The sequence below is a fragment of the Microtus oregoni genome, unplaced genomic scaffold (assembly GCF_018167655.1).
Source record: "Microtus oregoni isolate MIOR12 unplaced genomic scaffold, Mior012 000049F_ref0000343, whole genome shotgun sequence".
Classification (NCBI taxonomy): domain Eukaryota; kingdom Metazoa; phylum Chordata; class Mammalia; order Rodentia; family Cricetidae; genus Microtus; species Microtus oregoni.
Window position 1 is genome coordinate 856,973 of NW_024543223.1, and position 22,053 is coordinate 879,025.

The window sequence follows — 22,053 nt, forward strand, 5'->3', positions numbered from 1 at the left end:
GCTTCATAGGTTGAGCAAATGTCTTTACTGTGACTGGTGACCAGGAGAAGTCAGGCGGGGAGGGGGGAAGGGCTCAGCCCCACTGGACTCTGGACTGTAGGGACCACCCTCCAGGAGGGGGTGCCCGCAGGGATGGGGGCAGCTCCTGCATTGGTGGCCAGCCCACAGGGTACTGGAAGACAGCGGTTCTGATGGGTTCCGCCCTAGAGAGAAGAAAGACAGAGTCAGAATGGAGCCACCTTGCTCTCCCACCGGCTGTGGGAACAGTGACCTCCTACAAGGCCCTTCTGGAAGCAGACGCTCAGAGCCAGCGACCTCTTCTCAGAACTGAGTCCAAGACGGGGCTCCAGGCAGAGACTGAATGACAGGAATGGTTTTGGGCAACATGGAAGTACTCTTAGCGTCCACCTGTGGGGACCAGTTAAACATATATGCACGCCAACAGCAGAGAATGCTATGCAGCCTGTGTAAAAATCAAGGCCTATATGCACTGATGAGGAAAGATATACTATGTAAGGAAAAAAAGCTTATAAAATAATGTATATAGCATGATACTATTTTTGTTTAAAAATATATAACATATATAAATGCATAAAAACAACCCTGGAGTCACAGAAAATGTTAACAGTGGTTCTGAGTGGTGTAGTTATGGATGGGGGCGGTTTGTTTTAACCTTTTTATACTTCTCAAAACTTTTACCAGTACATAAGCCTTTGAAACTAGAAAAAAAATCAATTTTTAAAAAAAAAGCCTTACCGCTTATGCCACTCACTCTCCTTACTATTCACCTCCCTAAAGTCAGAGCCCATCTGAGTGATCCTTAGGGAGGATCCCTGGGTGCAACCTGTAGTATCCAGGCCCAGAGCAGCATACAGGCAGCCTGCCCCTGTTCCCTACCCAGACCCCGCAGACCTAGGCCCACCTGCCTGATGTCTCAGGCTGGAGACGAGTGATAGGGATGGCGTCTATGCCCCAGGTCTGGCACTAGGAGGTCATCCAGTGACACAGTCATGAGAGGACACACGGTCTAGAGAAATCCCGGAATTCAGGTAAGGCAGTGAACGGTCAGCCACATGGCAAAGTTTTACAAGCACATAAGCCCTTAAAACAAGCGGTGGGAGGGGGCGGTTCACCCTGTCACCTAACCCTTCAGTTTCTTCTGCCTCAACTCTCAGGAAAGGAGAGGTCCTGGCAACTCCTGACCACCTTAGGTGCCTAGCAACCAGCCCTCTGCAGAAAGAACCTGAGCCTCGGGCTGGAGAGATGGCTCAGCGGTTAAGAGCATTGCCTGCTCTTCCAAAGGTCCTGAGTTCAATTCCCAGCAACCACATGGTGGCTCACACCCATCAGTAATGGGGTCTGGTGCCCTCTTCTGGCCTGCAGGCATACATACAGACAGACTATTGTATACATAATAAATAAATATTTAAAAAAAAAAAAAAAGAACCTGAGCCTCCAGTGAGATGTCAGGACAACTCAGGACCAAGGTGGTTATGAGGACCGCCTCAAGGTTTGCTTGGCCATGTCCATCCAGTCTGTAGGGCCAAACCCACTGCAGTACTGCCTAGCGTGGAGGTCTTGCTGAGAGTCCCAATGCTGAGAGTCCCAATGCAGCTTCCAGAACTCACACTGGGAGGATAGGGACACCCTGGCTCAGGATTTGCTGCCTGCTGAAAGTACAGGAAGCAGCCCTGACATGACTGACGGGGCTGGGCCACCAACCACAGTAAAGATGGTGTAGGAGAGAACTCCACAGTTGCTGAAGGGAGTATCTCAGAGAACAGCCAACCTAGGGATTCCTGTGGGGCCAAAGCAATGGTGGGGTTCCCCCATGGAGGGGTGGTCCTGGGGAGTTCCTGCCCCTAAGCCTCAGACCTTTCCTTTAAAGTGGCTCATCCAGTGCCTTGCCTGCTCTGAGGCCCCCAAAAGGGCATCATTCATGTCCACTCGTGGACACTGACACCCTGCCAGGACCCTGCCTCAGAGCCCACTCCTGCAGAGCACAGGGGTCACAGGTATGCAGTGCTCTTCATGGCCCGCTCGCTCTGTGTACAAGGGCAGCAGCAGGAGCCTGGCATGCCCCCAGCTCTGGTCCTTATCAAAAGGAAAGAGTCTTACAGGGGTGAATGTGCAGGACAGAGCGCTGGCCCAGAGAGGGGTGCACGTGGGAGATTAAGAAGGATAAAGGCTCAATCACAAGAGCCAACAATAGGAAGCGGACAGCACTGCCTGGCGGGCCAGGGATTAGTCTGTGCGTCCGTCCGAGGTCTGAGGTCAGTTGCTCCCTTCTGCCGCTGCTGTCTGCTCTTGGCTAGTCCCTCAGGGTCAGGACTGAGGAAATGAGCAGACACCAACAGTCTATGCCTTTGGGAAGCCTGTGTCCCCCATTAAGGAGAGCCCACAGGTCTGGGTGGTGCTGAGTGAGTCAGGTGGCATCTGTGCCCCAGGGAAGAGAGTATACATCCTGAAAGGAGGAGTCCCTACAGCGGGCCCTTGGTGATGCCATTCAGGCTAGGGTCCCTGATCCCCAAAATGTATCTTAATAATCACCATGTCCTGATCATCATTTCTACCAAAGCTTGCAGGCTGAGCAGGGTTTTGCTGGAGAAGAGGTGAGAAGGCAGCACCCAATGACCCAAGCAAGGTTAAGAGATGGGTAATAGGTGCTGTCCCCAGGCCCTGTCCCTTTGAGTCTGGGTCCCAAGAAGATATCTCAACCTCAATGGACATCGCAGGGTCTCAGATGGGGTAGAGCCTGGGGCCAAGGTACCTTTCAAAACTGGTGGAGCTGCAAGGGCTGCAGAGGACAGTCAGGGGCTAAGGGAACACTGCTGTCACACAGCTCCTTTCGGGGATGTGAGATAGAACAGGAAAACCCACGGTGAGTCCAGAGATGCAGAGGCAGAACCCAATGCTGGGGACACATGTCAGAGTAAACTATCACCTTTCCTTTCATCAACTCCTTTCGAGGCTGCATGAGTGTCTCTGCCCAGGAAAAAAGCCATCTTGCCTGGCACCCTCGGGTGAGTGGTTGGGCAGAAAGAGACAACAGGCAGCTAAGAGGAAAGCAATTCCCTGGAAGTGGCTAGGAGGAGAGTGGCCCAGGAATCAGGATTCGAACTTCTACGAACCTAGGATGGCAACTTCCCCACCAAGTCGTTGCCATTGTCACTTCGGACCGGCACCTGAAGTGGTGGTCCTTGGGCAGTCCTGAACACCTTAACAGAGGAGCCGGGGCCTAAGCAGCAGGAAGAGCAAACTCCAGAGTTGCCCAAGTGTGTGCCAGGCTCTGAGTGCCTGGGACCATGTACAGGACACACCGCGAACAGCAAACCGAGCCATCGTGTGGCCGCCACCTCTAGTGGCAACTTGGGCTTCTTGTTCATCCTCAGTTCCCATATCATCCCCTGCTCCTGTATCCACTCTGGGCATGTCTGTCTGTCTGTACTCAGGCAGGGACTGTGGGCATGCTGTCTCTACTTGCTTGCCACTAACTCAAGTTCAGAGACAGGGTCTTCCTGAACCCTTCTCACCGCCCCAATGTGCCCAGGCTGTCACTCACACGGAAGGGGACTGCTAAGGAAGAACAGTGGAGTAAGCAGCCACTACATCACAGTTACCAAGCAGAAAGCTCAGAGGAACACTTACGGTGGGCTCAGAATGAGCACCCTGTGGGCTTCTGACCAGCATGACCCTTGGACACTGTTGAAAGAGCCTCGATCCCTTCAAATGAGTCCAGAAGAAAGGGGTGTCATATTCCATTTAAGTTTTATCTATACTATGTTTCTAAAATGGGGTACAGGTTTGAGCTGAAAGTAAGATGGGGCTGTAGAGGAGGTTCAACAGTTAAGAGTACTGGCTGCTCTCGCAGAGGACCCAGGTTTGTTCTCCAGCACCTATCACAACCATCTAAACTGCAGCTCCCAGGATTCAACTCTTCTGGCCTCCACAGGCAATGCACACACACGGTACGCAGACAAGTATACAGGCGAAATATCCATACACATAAAAATTAAACCACTTTTTCTTGAGGGGTAAAATACAAACGTGATTTTTTTGGGGGGGGCTTTCTGAGACAAGTTTCTCTGTATAGCAGTCCTAGCTGTCCTGGAACTTGCCCTGCAGACCAGGCTGGCCTCGAACTCACAGAGGTCTGCCTGCCTCTCCTCCGAGTGCTGGAATAAAGTGGGCGCCACCACCCTGCACAAAGGTGATTTTAAAATGCACAGCAGGGCTGGAGAACAGCTCAGCGTGACGGTTCTGCCACCAAGTCTGCAGACCTGAACCCACAGGGTGGAGAGAATTGCCTCCTAAGAGCTGTCCTGACTCCCTTCTGCATGCTGTGGCGTGTGTGTGTGTGTGTGTGTGTGTGTGTGTGTGTGCACGTGCACACCACCTCCTCCCAAATAAATGTAAAACAACAGTTTTAAACACAATACTAACCCTCAGCCTTTCCCCATGGCAGAGCCTGGAGGGACGTTTTCGTTTTCACCCACAGAATGTCTGACAAACATTGTAACATAGCTAAGCCACTGTCCTTTGAGGCCACAGCATAGCGATACATAGGGTCTAAAAATCAGAAGCCGTCTGTACAAAGTCCCACCCAGCTCTCAAACCAGCCTTATCCCTTCCTCCTCCTCTACCTCTAACACCTGGAGGGGCCTGTGGCCTTGCCTTTGGCTGTGTCACCTCTTGGCTGCAGATGCTCCTGCCCCTGTCTGCTGAGGTAAAGTGTGGACCGCACTGACTCCAAAGAGAGGAGCACACGGCCACTCTAATAGTGCCTGGCTCAGCTAGTACCTGTATAAGAAGGGAGAGATTTCCACTTCAGAGCATCCTGAGTTCTCAGGGATGCAGTGGGACAATGACCCTGTTGTCATCCCCTTGCTCTGCTTTCTTCCAGGGCCCTACAGGGGACACTGAGCCCCAGGGACATAGGGAGCTTAGCTGCCACAGGCAGGCCCTGACCTTTTGCCATGCCAGGTGTGGAGCCACTAGCCTCTCCTTCAGCCATATGGGGTGAGCTATTAAAAGAAGGGCCAAAGGACCAGGCAATTCTCCAGTGCAACTCCCTCTAGCTGGGGTTTGAGAACCCAAGATCTCCCAGTGGAGCCACACCTCCAGGAAGGTCTGTAGTGGGGGTTCATGGTCAGATTGGCTCAAGACACTTCCATGAGAAAGGAGGAGGGACAACCCTGGGGCCTGTACCTGATACTTGGGGCTGAGCTCAGCCTCTTGGCTCTCTTCTCCAGCCAGTCCTCCAGGTGACCCTCAGGAAGCTCAGCGGTCTCCAGTGGCCACTCTCTGGCCCGCCTCTCCTCTGTTGGGGACAGAACGACAAAGGGTAAGGCCACACCCCCACTGGCCTGAATCTCACTCTTGTACAAAGCAGCTATCCTGGGCAAGCCCTGGGTAGGCATACTGGTCTGTCAGGGGAAGTGAGCCAGCAGGTCAGGAGAAGGTCCGTCTCCTTCATCCAGCTCCTCTGTCCCCAGTGACTCAGTGGTGTAAGCTTCGCTCTGCTCTCTGTGAGACATGACTGCTGTCTCCAAGCCTTGGGGAGCTAGAAGCAGGACAATGAACGCAGGGCTGAATTCTCAAGGTGTCTCAATCCGGGATGCAGGAGGCCCTGTGGACTGTAGAATGGGGCTGAATCGCAGCTCGCACCTGCCAAGTCTGATTGCAGGCAAGGGAATAGCCTCGGTTCTCCAATGAATGGAAAGAATTCACACAAGCTGGTGTGTGTGAGGCTCTCACTAGTGTGGGATGGGGCTTGAGCTAGGAAAGATGAACTCGCTCAGGACCAGGCTCTACACTGACTCCACAGGTGTCATCTCACTCATCTTCACAACCATTACTGTCTCCAAGGTTCCAAGGGGCGGTGACAGAACCAGTGCCATTTAAACTGTCAGCTGCCCCAGGCCTCACCTTATCTTTCTTTCCACTAAACATTGCCTCCTGCTCAGGCTCTGTGGCCTGTGTTCCTTCCACTGTGAGCCAACCGTTCAGAGAGTACATGTCCAGTGCGGCTGGCCCCATGTGGCCTCACTTCCTCCCTGGGAAAGCTCCTGGAAACCCCGGAGGTGCCAGACTGCAGGTCCTTCTGCCTGGATGCTGGCTCATTTTCTCCACCTGTTCAGTAAGGAGCTACAGGGGATGCTGACAATCACCCAAGTGGGACTTCCAGGATCTGTAATGGGAACGAGCAGCAGAATCCAAAGGCAGACACGCCAGCTTTCATGGAAGCCACAATCACCAGGCTGTGGGAACCTGAGCACAGAAAAAGTGGCTTATTGGGGAGGGAGGCAGGTCTCATGTATATTCTGACTTGAACTAGCTATGTAGTTCAAGTTCAGGAGGACAACCTTAAACTCTTGATCCTGTCTCCACCTTCCAAGTCTGAGACTACAGGTGTGTCACCAGTCTAGTAGGGAAGTGTTCTCTGCAGACTTCTGTCATCTGCTGGTGCTGAGTGGGGACTCGTGTTTCCTGACTGCGGAGGGAAGAAGGAGCAGAGGTAGAGAAGGAGGGCATTTGGAGGGAGGGAGCATCCAGGAACAACAGAGACTAGCAGGTGAGCCGAGGGCATGTCCTCGGGTGCTGGGAAGAAGTCACCTGTGCTTCATTCCCAAGGAACACAGCCCTGCTCTTGATGTCCACCCAATGGGGCAGCTCAGGGCCTCTCCATTAGCCTGGGCAATCAGAGGCTTATTCATATAGAACATGCTGGAAGGGAAAGAGGGGTGGCATAGAACAGTTTCCTGCTATTAGAACCTCTCCCGTCTCCAGCCCCCAATTCTGATTCACCCCTACGTACCCTCCACCTGGATGCTCAGTTCCTGCAGGTCTCGTTCTGACATGTGGGAAAATCTGCAGTTGGAGCCAAAGTCGCACTGGCCTGCAATGGGAAGACCGTTACTCTCCACTCAGGAGGGTTCTATGGAGTTTTTACTAAAACTCTGAGTTTTAGGGACAGGATTTTTTGATCTAGAGTAGCAACCCCCAGCCTGGAACAAAAAGCCAGACTCTCTGGTCCTGCTCACACTCAGTGGCCTGAGGTGCCAGCCTGGCCTATCACGCCCATTCCTGATGCTTTGCAAGGAGTATCCATGAGTTTCCCCCGAAGCCTGCCAGTGTTAGGCCATCCTCACCAGTCCAGACCATGGGGCTCAATGAGCACCACATGGATTCCTGAGAGGCTCATGCTTCCTCTCTAGACCAGCTCACCACACACGCTGCGGCCCCACCTGGTGCTCTGCCTGCTCCTCAGAGAACTTGGGGGCAGCTTTGCCAAGCAGAAGTCAATGTCTGGATGACTTTCTATTATCAATCAAGAAATTTGAATCATGGCTTTCAAAATTATAGATCAGTGGCATCCTCGGCAGAGCAACCTAGCAGCAGCACAAAGCATGTCAAGGTGAGTCTGTGGGGGACCCTGACCTGCAGGCCTGCTGGCCACTTGTCAGGCGGCACTGTCTCCTAAGACAGCTTCCCTGCTCTCACAGCAGTGCCTTCCCCAGCGCTATGTGAATCCTGTGGTTTTCAGCTTTGCTTTGATTGCCAGGAAGCTCAAGGCTAAACCCTTAGCAGAGCACATATGCCTAAGAATGGGTATGGAAACTAGGTATTCCTGGATTGTCTGACTTCCTATCCTTAACTGTCTTTGTATCCCTTACTTCTCTCTCTCTCTCTCTCTCTCTCTCTCTCTCTCTCTCTCCTGTGTGTGTGTGGTTTTTTTCTAAATGCAGGGCTTTCTACACAGCCTTGGCCAGGCTTGCCTTCACTGCCCAAGTACTAGCATGCTGGGCTAGTACACCACACCCAGCTCTATACTCACTTTTATGTACTCACTAAGTACTCAAGAGAGCACCGAGCACCTGAGCACCGAGCACCCTGAACTTGGGATGGCTAAACCCACCCTGTCTCTACCTCTCCCAGCTGGGAAGGGAGATGCAGGAGATCAGGCTTCCTGGCTAACCTAACCAGCTGGTCTATGACCTCAGTAGTGTTCCCTGGCTCACTTTCCCCAGAGCTCCTTATTCTAAGTAAGTCAATAAAACCACAGCCTACGCCTGAAGGTCTTTAGGTGAGAACAAGTTCCTGGAGATGCTTTAACTGACCAGTCAGTCAAAGCCAAAACTACAAAGTGGTTCAGGATGGTGGCAGGGACTGGAGGAGACACTACCGGGTGCCATGCAGGCCAGACAAGATGCTGCTTGTCTGTAAGGACCAGAGCTGAGCACGTACCTGTCAGCAGGAATTTCCTGCAAGGTCTCTTGTTCTGTTCATCCAGCAAGATGGCAGCTGCATCTGGAAGAGAAGTCTGGATTCAGATGACTCCAGCAACGGAGATGGAACCTCAGGGGCCTGGCATTGGTGGCATATAGTCATAAGAAGAGAAGAGAGCTCTCCACCGGTGGAGGGGGTGTGAGCTAGGGGGGCCACAGTGGATAGAGATGGTGGATAAAGGAATTCAAACTGAGGTGACCTCCACTCCTCACACCCCTCAGGACTAGCTAAAGCTACGAGGCAGTCTGAGGTTAGGGGTGCTCCAGTTGTCTGCCAATGGGTTTAGATGGGGGTGGGGGACCTCTGTGCGCTATCTTCCTAACCCCTGCAGGTCTGTGAGTAAAGTCACAGACCACACACAGATGTTCTGCTCCGTGGCAGGCCACATGTCCAACGGTGATCTCCTGCCTAGTGATATCATGGTTGTTCCAGTCTGTGACGTTCACACAACAGTGTATCCCTGTTATTAAGTGGCATGTGATATTTCAACATGAAAAACTTCCCAGAAAGTCCTGATGCACAGGACTGTCACCTTCTATCCCTGCCAGGGGCCAGGGAAGGCTCCCGGAGCAAGACTGTGGTTCCTAGTCTTTTCATTTTCCTGGTTCCAGTGGTGGGTACTTGGCCACACTAGCCACTGCCCTGTACAGGACTTCCGAGTGATCATTCTAGGTGTTCATTTTAGCCCTGGTTTCCCGTTTCTCCTCTCTTTATGCTCATCATACAGTTTTGAATTTGTGTGCTTCTCAGCAGGAAAGGAATCTGCAAGTGGACGAGGCATGGAGGTGAGTACCCACAGCCCTCGCTACTTGGAAGGTGACACAGGAGGACGGTTCAAGTGTAAGAGTTCAAGGCCAGCTTAGGCCTTGTAGCCAGATACTGTTTCAAAACAAACAGGAAATCTGAGTAAGGTAGAGAAGGTGACCCCGAGCTCAGAGGTTCTTCTCAGCATGCTAGACAAGAGGAGAAGGACTGGACGTTCACCCACACCTTTCCAGAGGCCGTGGCTCTTGAGTCTGGAAGGCCTGAGCTTGAGCCCTAGCTGTATGTGGCCATAGGAAGCTGCTGTCTTTCCAGGGTTGTTCTTCCCCACGTAATGGGAAGAAAAGTTCCCACTTGGCAGGGCTGTTGTGAAAGCTTCACAGAACAACAGATGGGGAGCCTTTGAGAAGTGGGTCGCAATCCTGCTGGTGCTTCAGAGTCACAGGATCTGGGCAGCACTTGAGAGCACTGCCAAGCGTCCTTCCTCCATGTGAACAGCTCCATCCTGTAGGGGCAGGGGCTGAGCCTGAGACAGGGCATGTGGTCAGGAAGTAGTAGCACCGAACCTGCTCTTTCAATGTGGCCGGGTAAGTGACCAGCGCCGAGGGGATGCTTCCTTGCAGAGCAGCAGTGGCTGGCGGGGCCGGCAGTCCTCTGGGACTGGAGTTGGCTGTCAGAGAATTCATTCCAGCTCGGACTACAGACACTAATGCCTACCCTCTCAGGATCCTTCTAAGCCGAACCTGGATCCCAGACAAGGGGTCCAGCTCTGGCTGGTGTCGCTCCACCCCACTCACTTCAGAAGCATGGGGCAGCTATGGACAATCAATCCACTCCTCTCAGGGTCTCTGTAGTTCAGCAGGTCTTGAACTTATCCTCCTGCTTCATCCTCCTGTGTGCTGGAATTATAGGCCTGCATCACCAAGGGTGATTCTCAGGTTCTGCCTGTATTTTTCCTCTTTGGGCAGGATCTCATTAAATAGCCCTGGCTGGCCTTGAACTCACTGTATTGCCCTGGCCATCTTAAACTCTTCATCCTCCTACCTCAGTTTCCTGAGTGCTGGGATTATAGGTATGCACTTTTTCCAGGATCTGCTTTAATTTCTCCAAGAGGGAGAGTCATAATAATTGCTAAAAATTCCTCAGTGCCCCTGAAGGATGCCAGACTGAGAAAGTGAACAGAACCCAGGCTCTGCTCAGAGAGGCCCTGCTTCCCTGCATGACATGTGACCTGAAGTATCAATCCTTCAAGCTTTACCGTCCCAAATACCCAGCTGCCCCATGCTTGTTTGCTCAGTTTAGCCCTTCATCTCTCAAACACTCACTAAGCATATCCTTCCTGTGTACCAGGCACTGTGCCAGGCTGAGTATTTGGTACTCCCAGTCCTACAGCTGCTCTAGTCTACACAGATGTCAATGCGGTAAGTGTTGAACCTGTCACCAGATGACCTTCCCTAGCCCTGGGGACGGGAGGAGGTCCTGACGTGGTGAGTTCCAGACAACCAGGTTACACAGTGAGTCTCTGTCTTTAAACAAACAAACAAAACCCCTCCCCCGCAACCTGCATCTGGAGATTGTGTCAGGGGATCAATGTTTTGTTTTGACTGAGATAAACTATTATAGTAGTGCAGGTTGGCTTGGTGATTTGTGCCTGTGAAGGCTGAGGCAGGAGAATTGCTGCAAGGTCAAGGCCAGCTTGGGCTACAAAGTGAGTTCCAGGTTCCAGGTCTCCTGTGCTACAGTAAGATCTTGTTTAAAAAAATAAAGCAAGGGGCTGGAGAGATGTCTCAGTGGTTAAGAGCAATGGCTGCTCTTCCAGAGGACCAGGGTTCAGTTCCCAGCGCCCACATGGCAGCTCGCGGCTGTCTATAACTCCAATTCTTATACAGACAGACATGCAGACACAGTACCAAGGCACACAAAATAAAAGTAAATTAAAAAAATCTAAAAAACACAAAACTGTTGCCCTCAAGATAGTCTTGCTTCAGGTTCCCAAGTAACAGCACCAAGTTACTAAGTTTAGCTATCATCTTTTCCTTAAAGGTTCCTAGGTAATCTTAACGCGTAGTCAGGGTTGCGAGTCACTATTGTACAGAGTTACTCAGAGAAAGAAATGGCTTCCCTTCTCAAGTCTTCTTGGCTGCTAACACTAAGTTTTTAGCTTCCCAAATCTGGGCTCTGTCCAGAGTCTTCAATGCACCAATACTACCCCATCTCAGTCCAGGGACTCCTGGTCCACTGTAGCCTCAATGCCAATCTACTGTACCTTTCAGCTGGCTCAGTACAGCTCCTATCCATCTCTCTACTCGGTTTTTGCCTTACTGCCTTTGCAATGCTGGGAATCAAATATAAAGTCTTCTGCATGCTAGGCACACAATCCGTCTGAGTTATTGCCTCAGCCTTTGGCTTTGTTGGTTTTTTTGACACAGGGCCTGGCTAGCCTGGAACTCACTATGTGGACCAGGCTGGCCTTGCTCAAACTCCTAGAGACTCACCTGCCTCTGCCTCCGGAGTGCTTGAAATAAAGGTGTTATTTATTGTGTTATCCCCAAAAGCTGTCCTCTGACCTCCACATACATTCACACTGGGCAAATACACACACGCACACACACATCCCACATGCAATTAAAAAAAGAGCAGAAGAGGACCTGGGTTCAATTTATAGCACCTACATGGTGCTTCACGACCACCCTTAACTCCACTGCAGGACATCTGATACCTTCTTCTGACCTTCTGTACTTACATATGTGCAGGCAAATACTAACATATATACAATAAAAATAAATATTTAAAAAAAAGAGACCACTGCAGTCTGTCCCTAAAGAGGCCCAGTCACTGAGCCACGAGCACCCACCTCGGAACATGTCGTACCACACCTTCTTGGCCTTGAGGTGCTGCAGCCCATTTAGGTGCTTCTTCCGATTGTGGAGGTTGTCCTGGAAGGAGCGGTCACAGTAATCACAGAAGTATCGCTTCCCCATGGCCACCTCCACCAAATGCTAGGGCCCCTGCAGAGCCAACAAAGCATTGGTCAGACAGTTGAAGAACAGATCACGTGCGCTCACTAAGCACAGCAGCTTGGGGCCTTGCTTCCTGGGGAGTTTCTCGGATGACAGTTAGGGGTGGCAGACCTCACTCCAGAGGACTTACACTTCTGCTCTACAGTCTCGAACACTGGCTGAGCTACAACTTCTTTATATTTATTTATTTATCTATTTTGTTTTTTCAAGACAGGGTCTCTCTAAAAAACCACCCAGGCTGTCCCAGAACTCGCTCTGTAGACCAGGCTGGCCTTGAACTCACAGAGTTCCAACTGCCTCTGCCTCCCAAGTGCTGGGATCAAAGGCGTGCACCACCACACCCGGCTGGAGGTGTATCTTTTTTAAGCTTTTAGGTAACTCTAGGAGTGGATAGACTGGAGGACAATCACCTTAAGCCCTCTGGCTAGCCTCTGTCCGGACCCCAACCTCCTGTGTCCTCTCTGCTCCTCACACATCAGGCATGTGGTCGCCTTCCTGCGCTTATACTTGCTGCGGCTGACCTGGATGCTGCCCGTCAGACACTTGTGACACTTGCTCACTCAGTCCTTTGATCTCTGCTCAAATGCCATGACCCTGGACCTGAACACACAGGAGCTGCTTTCCTTTTCCTCACAGCACTTACCTCCTTTAGAGCAATAATTACTTGTTATGTCACTGTCTTTCTTTTCCAGCAAGAATGTAAACCCAAGAAGGCAAGTCTATTCTGCTGTCTCTTAGGTGCCCCAGCACCTAAATGATACTTGAACAGAGTAGGTAGGCAATCAAGCATTTGCAGAATAAATCAATGAATCACCGCATTCCCTTTGGGACAACTGGGGTTCAGAGGGAGGAAGTAATTTGCCTAATGTCATACAGCTGGGAAGCAAAAGCAAATACAGGTCCCCTAAAAATTCTGTTGCCAAGGGTCCCCCCTCCTACAGCCAGCTTAGTGCTCAGGGAAGGCAGCGAGCTCCACAGCAGGTGCCAGCAGCTTCCTAAGGAGACTACTACTGCAGCTTGGGAGAGCTCCCCAGCCTCAGACGGAAACGAGAGTACTCAAGTTCTTAAGGCCCTTCAACAACAGTTCCCTCGCCACCATTCCCACGCCAGGAGCCTGCAGCCCAAGGTGGACAAGTCCTGCATCTTGTAGCCCACTGGGAGTTTTCAAGAAAGACTGCAAAGACCAAGTCAGAGCAACCCCTCCCATGACAAAAGAGGCTCCTGAGGCCCAGAGGAAGATGGAAATGACTTCCCGAGGTTACAAGGTAGCTGCCTGAAGTAGTCAAAGCCGCAGACTGCCATGCACCTGGCAAACTAGGCTGACTCTGGGACTCAATCCACAGAGCAAACAGATGGGGGAACACAGCTCAGGAAGAAGGGACTGAGAGAGAAGGAGAGACACAGTTGCCCTGGATGGTTCAGGCACTAAGCAGGCTGATGGGGAAAGTTACTCCTGGTGCAGACAGGGATGGCAGCCATTAAGTCAGGGGCTGTAATGGGATCAGGAACAGCTAGTCATTCCAAATGAAAACGTATAAAACCTCTCTTCTCCCATTACTTCCAAGAAACTGCATCCCAGACACGAGGACTTGATCTATTAAATTTGGCAGCTCTAATGCACCCCGTCTTGCCAATAAACTTATAGGAATTGGATTGAAATTGTAAGAGATGAACGCTTAACGGCCGAGTGCTTAACCAAGCCATTCACAGAGCTTGAAGCTCCAAGGAGCTGCTGGCTGTGGAGAGTAATGGGAAAAGGAGGGGCGGAGGAAGGTATCCCCCTGGGAGACTGACATGAACAGAAGAACCAGTGGCTCTGGCTCTGCAACAGAAGGAGGTGGACAAAACCAGAGCACAGAGAAGCCAGCCGTGTGACCTTGTGCAAGTCACTGTCCCTTCTTGACACCTACAATTTCCTGTGTGAATATGAGGCAGTGGATCTGAATGGTCGCCGACACAAACTTACATATTAAGGCCAGGCTACAGTTCAGCGGCAAAGCACTTGCTCAGCACTCGTGTGCAATGGGCTCAGTCCCTAGCACCACAAATAAAATGGCTATGAACGGAAACTTCATGTTCAGCATCAAGCAAGTGCTCAGGAAGCATTGGAGCTGCGGTTCTGAGCATGTCATACACTGGCTGAGAGTTTTGCATGCATCGTCCCACAAAGCCTCGCATGACCTGCAATGGATGCCCATGAGACTTCAGGAGAAGGGCACTGAGACCCCAAGAAACAAAGTCACTCAGGCAAGGCCACATTACCCGGATGGGCTGTCTGCACTACTAACCACTTCAGTCTCCAACAAACGTACTGACTTTTCACTCACCCCCAGTACCATGCTGGCCCCTTTGAAGCCCCAAATGTACATATTGAAACCTACTTAGGAATGAGAGAGAAGGCTGAGGATCAGAGAGGTACTATGGGGTGCCCTGGCCATAGAACAGGTTTCAGAACAGGGAAGCCTCTATTCACACCACTGCAAACACTAGCCCACTAGGAAATCAAGGCCACACGCCTCTCTGACTGCCTGCTCAGCCACACCAGAAACCAAATAAGCCCCAGAGGGGCTGTATTTTTTTTTTTTTTTTAAGATAGAGTTTCTTAGTAGTTAGCTATGGAGCCAGTCCTGGAACTCGCTCTGTAGACAGTCTGACCTCAAACTCACGGATATCCACCTGCCTCTGCCTCCCAAGTGCTGGGATTAAAGGTGTGCGCCACCACCGCCCGGCTTGGGGACTGCTTTCTAACTTTGGTCTGAGCAGTGATTTGATTCTGACTGTTCCTTACGAAAGCAGGGATGTCAGAGTGGCCATGGATGGCGGTGAGCATCAGAGCATTCGTGTCTTCACTGAACACAGCACCAGGCCCACCGAGGTCCTCAGGAAACCCTAGCTATCAGCATTTAGCTTACTGATGGCTGTTAGTACAGGGTGCTGAAACTGGATGCCAGTGTTCAAGTGAGCCCTGGAAATAGCCAATTTACACTGCAGATAAGACAAGTGAGTCTAAGAGAGGACCACAGAGCTTCCAAAGTCCACAGCACTAAAGGCAGAGGAGGGACTGGACCCTCTGCACCACAGGCCAGACTGATTCCCACACTGCATGATGGCTCCACAGCCTGCACTGCCCAGGGACAACAGAAGAGGCTCAGAGCTTTTTACCTCATAGCCAGGTGCTCAAAGGAAGCCATGCCTTGGCAGGAGCTGGCCTAAACAAGGTCAGACAAGACATTCTAGGCACCTGATCCAGCTGCCTCCCACTAAGGGCTAGGGCACATATTTAGGGACAGCCTACAGAACCTGTGAGCCAGCTACAGCATCTTGCCACACTGTAAACAGAATCATTCATGCCACAGCCAGGCATCCTGGCACAAAGCACACCCTGTACCGCTGTGCTCCTTGACCCTGAGTTGGCAGAAGGGAGACAGCTGGAGTGTCTATGCACTGGGCCCAGACAGCAGCGTGGGGTGCTGACTAAGCTGACCTTCTCCGCCATGATTCATCCTCATCTTCAGCAGTGTGAGCTAGGCCCTGTCAGGAACAGAGTGATCCAGCCCCCACGCCCCACCAAGAACACAGGTGGTACCACCAACCCACTCCCAGGAACCAGGTCCATGGCTATAACACTATCTGCTGGCTCTCCAAAGCTTCAGATGCCAGGGCTGGTTATTCATGGCCAGAGAACAATGCTTAAGCTAGTCAGACTTAGGTCTTCTGGGACCACACAGCAGATTCTAATCCCAATGCCCTCTGCTAAGTGATTTCAAGTACTGAGTGTGCCCGTAGCTATAAACCAGGTCTCACAGCTCACAGCACAATGACTCTTCAGCATCCACAAGGGATGGGTTCCAGGACCCTCATGAATATCACCTTCCCCAGCTCATCCTTTATATAAAATGTCACAGAATTTCCATCTAACCCACACACAGCCTCTTGTCTATTTTATGTCATCTCGAGTATTTATAATATCTAGTATATGTAAATGTTATGGAATCAGTTGTTTTCTTGTATTGTATAGGGAATAATGACAAGAAAAAATATACATATGCAGTACTTTATTTCTGTTTTGAGACATGGTTTCTCTGTGTAGCTCTGGTTGTCCTGGAATATACTCTGTATATTCTGTAGTCCAGGTTAGCCTCTAATTCAGAGATTTGCCTGCCTCTGCCTCCTGAGTGCTGAGATTAATTGTGCACCACCATTCCAGCCACCCTTTGAAAACTGTAGTCAAACAATGCCTCAGGACCCTGATATCCCACTTCACATGAAGGCTTATTCTCTTGTGGGTCTCCTTCCCCTTCCAGAACACAGGCCTTGAGGCAAAACTCTGTCTAGCCCACCAACTGCCAGGAACACACTGCCTGCAGAATAAATGAGTGGCTTGCAGAGCCAAACCCTCCCTCCACCTTGCTGGATGCCATTTCCTCACAGGCCCTTTTTGGAAAAGCCAAGCAGGCAGGCCTCTCACACAGGATATCTGACTCTTGCAGAGCTGTTCTGCTGTGTAGCTGCTGCCCATGGAACTTACCCTGTCCTAGCTGTCTCACTGCACCTGATGACCTTACAGGCTCAATGAGCACCCTCTACCATAGAGGTACAAGAGGGAAGAAAAGAGACGGGGGAGGGGGTAAGGGAAACAGCTCCAGCTTTGATTCACGTATGCTAGTGTCTCACTTTCATTCTTTAGAAATGTTTTTTAAAATTTATTCTTACCTGTATGAGTGCTTTGTCTGCATATGTGTATATGTATCACACATGTGCAGTACGCACAGAGGCCAGAAGAGGGTGCTGGAATTGGAGTTATAGATGGCTTTGAGCCCCCATGCGGATGCTAGGAACTTAACCTGGGTCCTCTGGAAGAACAGTTAGTACTCTTAATGGTTGAGCCACCTCTCCAGTTTGGAGATTGAACGGAGCCTTGTGTATACTCAGCAAGTGCCCTTCACTGAGCTACAGATCCCCAGACTCCCACCCTCTTTTTTGGGTTTTTCTGTGTTTCTCTGTGTTTGCCCTGGTTGTTGTGGAACCAGCTCTTGCAGACCAGGCTGGCCTCGAATTCTGAGATTTACCTGTCTCTGCCTCCCGAGTGCTGGGATTAAAGGTGTGGGCCACCACTGGCGGCCTCCATTTCATTCTTATTTCACTTTCACAGAGGTCCTTTTGAGGTGCAACATGAGGAGCAGCTCCTCAGTACACCTCACCTGCTCACAGCTGGCAGAGTTAACAATAACGGCAACAATTATCGCTCGTGATAACACGGTCTTATCCTAAAGGCTAGTAATATTGAGCCATGCTGTGCTGGAGGCTCCACAGCCAAAGCATCCCGGAGCAGGGCAGACATTCGCACTTCATCAGAATCGTTCCTCCCACTGTGTGCATCTTTGGCACAGGGCTAAAATAAGCCACAGCTTGGCCTGACCAGGAGCTGGAACGTGGCTGCAATTACCCTGGACTTGTGCTCACCACACGCTGCCCTCACGCTCACCTGCCATTTCTTCTAATTATGTCACCATCGGACCCAGGTAAACAGTAAAGCCCAGCTTTATCACATGCCCACAAATAGCACAGCAGGGTCCCAGTGCCATGTTTGCCGCTGGGAATTGATGGCATCAGAACTGGTCTGTGGTGGTGGTCCAAAGCTGCCTGCTCCGGACCCTGCTCCAAAGGAAGTGCCAAGGAAATGCAGGTGGGCCTTGTATACAGGAGCACTTACAGGTGCTGCAAGGCTGCACTGCAAACACTGTCTCGTCCAGTCCTCAGAACTGCTTGCCTGCTAGCCACTCTGGATGAACTGCATCACCTCATTCCCAGCAAGCTAAAGCTGTTGAGGGCCTAATTGGGTAGTCTGGGTCAGGGCCAGGATCTAAGCAGGTGCTGCTCCCAAGTCCTCAGAGTAACAGTCTAGGGTGGTAGATGATGCTGAAGTGGAGAGCAGGGGCTGCGTGGACCGACCCCTGAAAGCTAGTTCTTCCTAAGTACCGAGTTCCTAACTTAAGGTGGTTACACACCTTCCATAGGAACTGTACTTAAAATACCAAATGCTGAAACACATAGGATACTGGGCATCAGAAGCCCATTGGTTAGTCCAAAATGAAGCACCAATTGAGAAGCACCTGCAAGCCCTCGACCCAGGTCTGAACTCAAGTCCCTACTGCCCATGGCTATAAATTTCCCTCTGTAACTTCATCTGGGAGGTTTTCCAAGACACTTCTGACCTGTAACATATGCTGAGCACTTGGCACACCAATGGTACCCATTGTGGAAGGAGCGGCCAGCCCCTACACCCAGTGATTCTTCCTCCTGGTACAGTTCCTTCTCAAACTGTGTCAGGGTTGATCTATATGACCAAGAAGAGACATGCTACTTCCAAGGACAAGTTACAACTCAACTTGGCTCTCTCTCTAGTCAGTCACTCCAGTCTGTGGGTAGCTAGCCACCAGAGTCAACAGTGTTGATGGTAAAGCCCACATGGTCAGGGGCTGAGACCCTGACACCCCACTTCCCCACTCCTAGATGCCTCCTTCCAGCCCAGGCCAATCTCAGATGACTATACTCTGGCTGACAGTCTGACTAGAATCATCCAGTTAAGCCCCGACCAAATTCCTGACCCTCAAAAATAACGTGAGATGATAATAAAATAATAAATGTTTGTTGGCAGCACATGCTGGAGACAAAGGCAGGTGGATCACGGGGAGTTCAAAGCCAGTCTAGTCTACTTAGTAAGTTCAAGGCCAAACAGTGTAAGACCTTGTCTCAAAAAACAAAACAAAACAAAAATATTGATTTAAGTCACCAAGTTTTGGTTTTTGAGGGGGGTGATTTATTATGCACCAAAGACAATGGAGTGGAATACATGAATTTCAGAGACCATCTAACAGCTGGGTGCTGTAGTGCACACCTTTAATCCCATACTGGGGGGTAGAGGCAGGTGATCTGTAAGGTCAAGGACAGTCTGGTCTACTAGAGAATTCCAGGCCAGCCTGGTCTTAATAACAAAAAAACCCAAACCAAACCAACAACAAAAAGCATTTAACAATCTGTGATCGCCACAGGTGCACACATTTCTGAGCTGCATCACCGAAGCCCCTCCTCCACACACACAACTCTAAGGCACCGTATTCCCCATTCATGTATTCACCTCTCTGTTCACCAGAAAACCCAGTGTCTGCTCTCACAAGGACCACTAGGTATGTGCTCGGGCTGGCTGACAGATCTGCCACTGCAGATTGTCAAGCTTTGTGCCCCAGAACCCCATTGGGACAGGGAACTCCTCCAAGAAAGACACAGAAGGTCACAAAGTCATAGGACACAGTTGAATGACCTAATGTGAAAACCCAAAAATGCTCAAAATTTGAAACTTCATGATGGTCAGAAAGTCAAACTCATCCTTTCAGATTAAAAATCTGAACTCTGAGGCACTTTTGGTCACATGAGTGTAGGCAGTTTTTGTTTTGAAACAGGCTTTCACAATGTAGCCCTGGCTGGTCTGGAACTCACGGAGATCTGCCTCTGCCTGCGTGCTGGGATTGAAGGTGTGAGCCACATCTGGCTTCCCAGGCATATTTTGTGACTGTGAACACTAAAATCTAACTGTGCAACACCAGGTGCAGCTGGTGGTAGCCACTGCTAGCTACACGCCAGGCAAGCTGCTCAGAGTTCCATGTGGGGTGGGGTGGGAGCTCAACAGCATAGTCCACAAAGCCTGGTGTGTTAGTTCTACCACAACCCTCATTTCGGTCTGCAAACAGTCCACACAGAGAGCACTGTTGGGAGAGCAGGAACAGGATGTGAGCCACAGTTAAAGGCTGGTACCACAGTCACTAAACTATTTGGCAGGTGACTGGAGGTAAGAGTCACTTGATCCCAGGATTAAAGGCCAGACTGAGCAACAGCAAGACCACTTTAGACAAAAAAGCCCTAGAAAGGCTAAGTGTGGTGAGTCATGCAAGTAGTCCCAGCCATAGTAGGTGAGACAAGAGGAACAGTTTAAAGCTGGCCTTGGCTACAAAATGAATTTGTGGCCAGCCTGGGACACACACACGACCTTGTCTCAAACACACAAACAGCAAAAGTACAAGTAAAGTCAAAGGAAATTCTTGAACAGCTGCTCTTAATTTTAAGTGGAAAATGGTTTATCATTACAACCATACACAACAGAATACCATTTCTCAAAGCAAAAGAATCTTCCTCCTGGCTGGAGGGATGGCTCAGCAGTTAAGAACATTGGCTGTTCATCCAGAGTACCCAGGTTCAATTCCCAGCACTTACATAGCAGCTCACAACTGTCTACAACTCTAGTTGACACCCTCTGGATCTGACACCCTCACACAGACATACATGCAGGTGAAACACCAACGTACATAAAAATAAATCTTTTGCTTCTCTGTTGTGTGTATTTTGTTTTCCGAGACAGGGTTTCTCTGTATAGCTCTGGCTGTCCTGTAACTCACTCTGTAGACCAGGCTGGCCTTGATCTCAGAGATCCTGTCCTGTCTCCTGAGTATTAGGATTAAAGGTGTGTGCCACTGCCACTCAGCTAAATAAACTTTTTTTTTTGTTGTTGTTGTTGTTGTTTGTTTTTCGAGACAGGGTTTCTCTGCAAAACAGTCCTAGCTGTCTTGGAACTAGCTCTTGTAGACCAGGCTGGCCTGGAACTCACAAAAATCCACCTGCCTCTGCCTCCTAAGTGCTGTGATTAAGGCGTTCACCACCACCACCCAGCTAAATAAATCTTTAAGAAAATAAATCTTCCTCCACTACACACATAAAGAACATAAAGACTAGAACTGACATAGAGCATTTACTGTGGCTATTCCTGGTTCAGGAATTACATGTACTTTATTTCACTTTGCATTTTGTTATTCTTATAAGAAGTTCTATATTTAATGTAGATTATTTGAAAACCTATAAAACCAAAAATATTCCCTTCAAAAAGTAGGGACTGAACAGACTGGTGTCTCATGCTTTTATTCCCAGCACACTGAAGGTACAGGCAGACCTTTGTGAGTTTGAGCCCAGACTGGTCTACATTGCAATTTCTAGGCCAGTCATGGTTACATAGTGAGACCCTGCCCCCCAAAGGGAGTGAAGAGAAGGCTCAGTGGTTGACAGTGCTCAGTGCTCTTACAGAGGACCAGTGTCCAGTCCTCAGCCCCCACATGTTGTGAGAGACTCAATCCCTATCTACAGGTCCAGAGGATTCAATGTCCTCTTTTGACCTCCACTGGCACCACACACATACGTGGTGCACACACACAAAGATTAAACATTCATATACACACATACACAAATTTTTTTTTTAAAACTAGTAAGTATGAACTGAGATGTGGCTCAGTAGTAGAGCATTTACTTGGCACATTTGAGACTCTGGGTTTAAATCTGTCAGAAAAGGATAAATTTTACTCTTTCCCCCTTAGGAGACTACCAGGATGGTTCCAAGGACTTTGTTCACCTGGATAAATCAACCTGGGTGGAAGTTGAAAAGGACAGAATAAATATTTCCTTCAGTTCCCACTGAGTGAGCACCAAGGAGACCCTGGTTCTAAGCAGACCGGCCTAGCAACCCCACGTGAGGTGGGCTGCACCTGGTTCTGGGTGCTGGCCCACAGCTGCAGACAGTTTCTCATCAGATGGTTACAGGTCTCAGGAGGCCGCAGTTTCCACAGGAGAGACAAAAACAGTCTGAAGGAGCCTCCTGAACTAAATACTGGACTCCAAACCATGTCTGCCTCCTCCTCCTTCCTGTCATCAAGCCAGACCTCACGTCCTCACTCGTAGCCAAGGCCCCTGATGCTGCTGGCCTGCATCATGCATCATAGCAGCCCTCCTAAAATCAGCCCTATGCAACATGGCTACGGCTCCTACGTGAGAGCCCTGCTGAAAATGAAGTCTCAGCCGGGCGGTGGTGGCGCACGCCTTTAATCCTAGCACTTGGGAGGCAGAGGCAGGCGGATCTCTGTGAGTTCGAGGCCAGCCTGGTCTC

At 50.3% G+C, this 22,053-nt stretch overlaps 1 protein-coding gene across 2 annotated transcripts in view; it reads right to left on the reverse strand.

Annotated features, from left to right (window-relative positions):
- Window positions 1–6: 6 nt before the first annotated feature.
- LOC121436471 (zinc finger matrin-type protein 5) overlaps window positions 7–22,053 on the reverse strand; it is a 29,889-nt gene continuing 7,842 nt past the window's right edge. For both annotated transcript variants that reach the window (XM_041636409.1, XM_041636408.1), the window contains exons 2-6: window positions 11,906–12,059; window positions 8,248–8,310; window positions 6,818–6,898; window positions 5,209–5,320; window positions 7–203 (exon numbers count right to left, since the gene is read on the reverse strand). In XM_041636409.1, the coding sequence (XP_041492343.1) occupies window positions 74–203; window positions 5,209–5,320; window positions 6,818–6,898; window positions 8,248–8,310; window positions 11,906–12,032 (513 nt within the window). In that variant the 5' untranslated portion in view covers window positions 12,033–12,059 and the 3' untranslated portion in view covers window positions 7–73. The remainder of the gene's footprint in view (window positions 204–5,208; window positions 5,321–6,817; window positions 6,899–8,247; window positions 8,311–11,905; window positions 12,060–22,053) is intronic.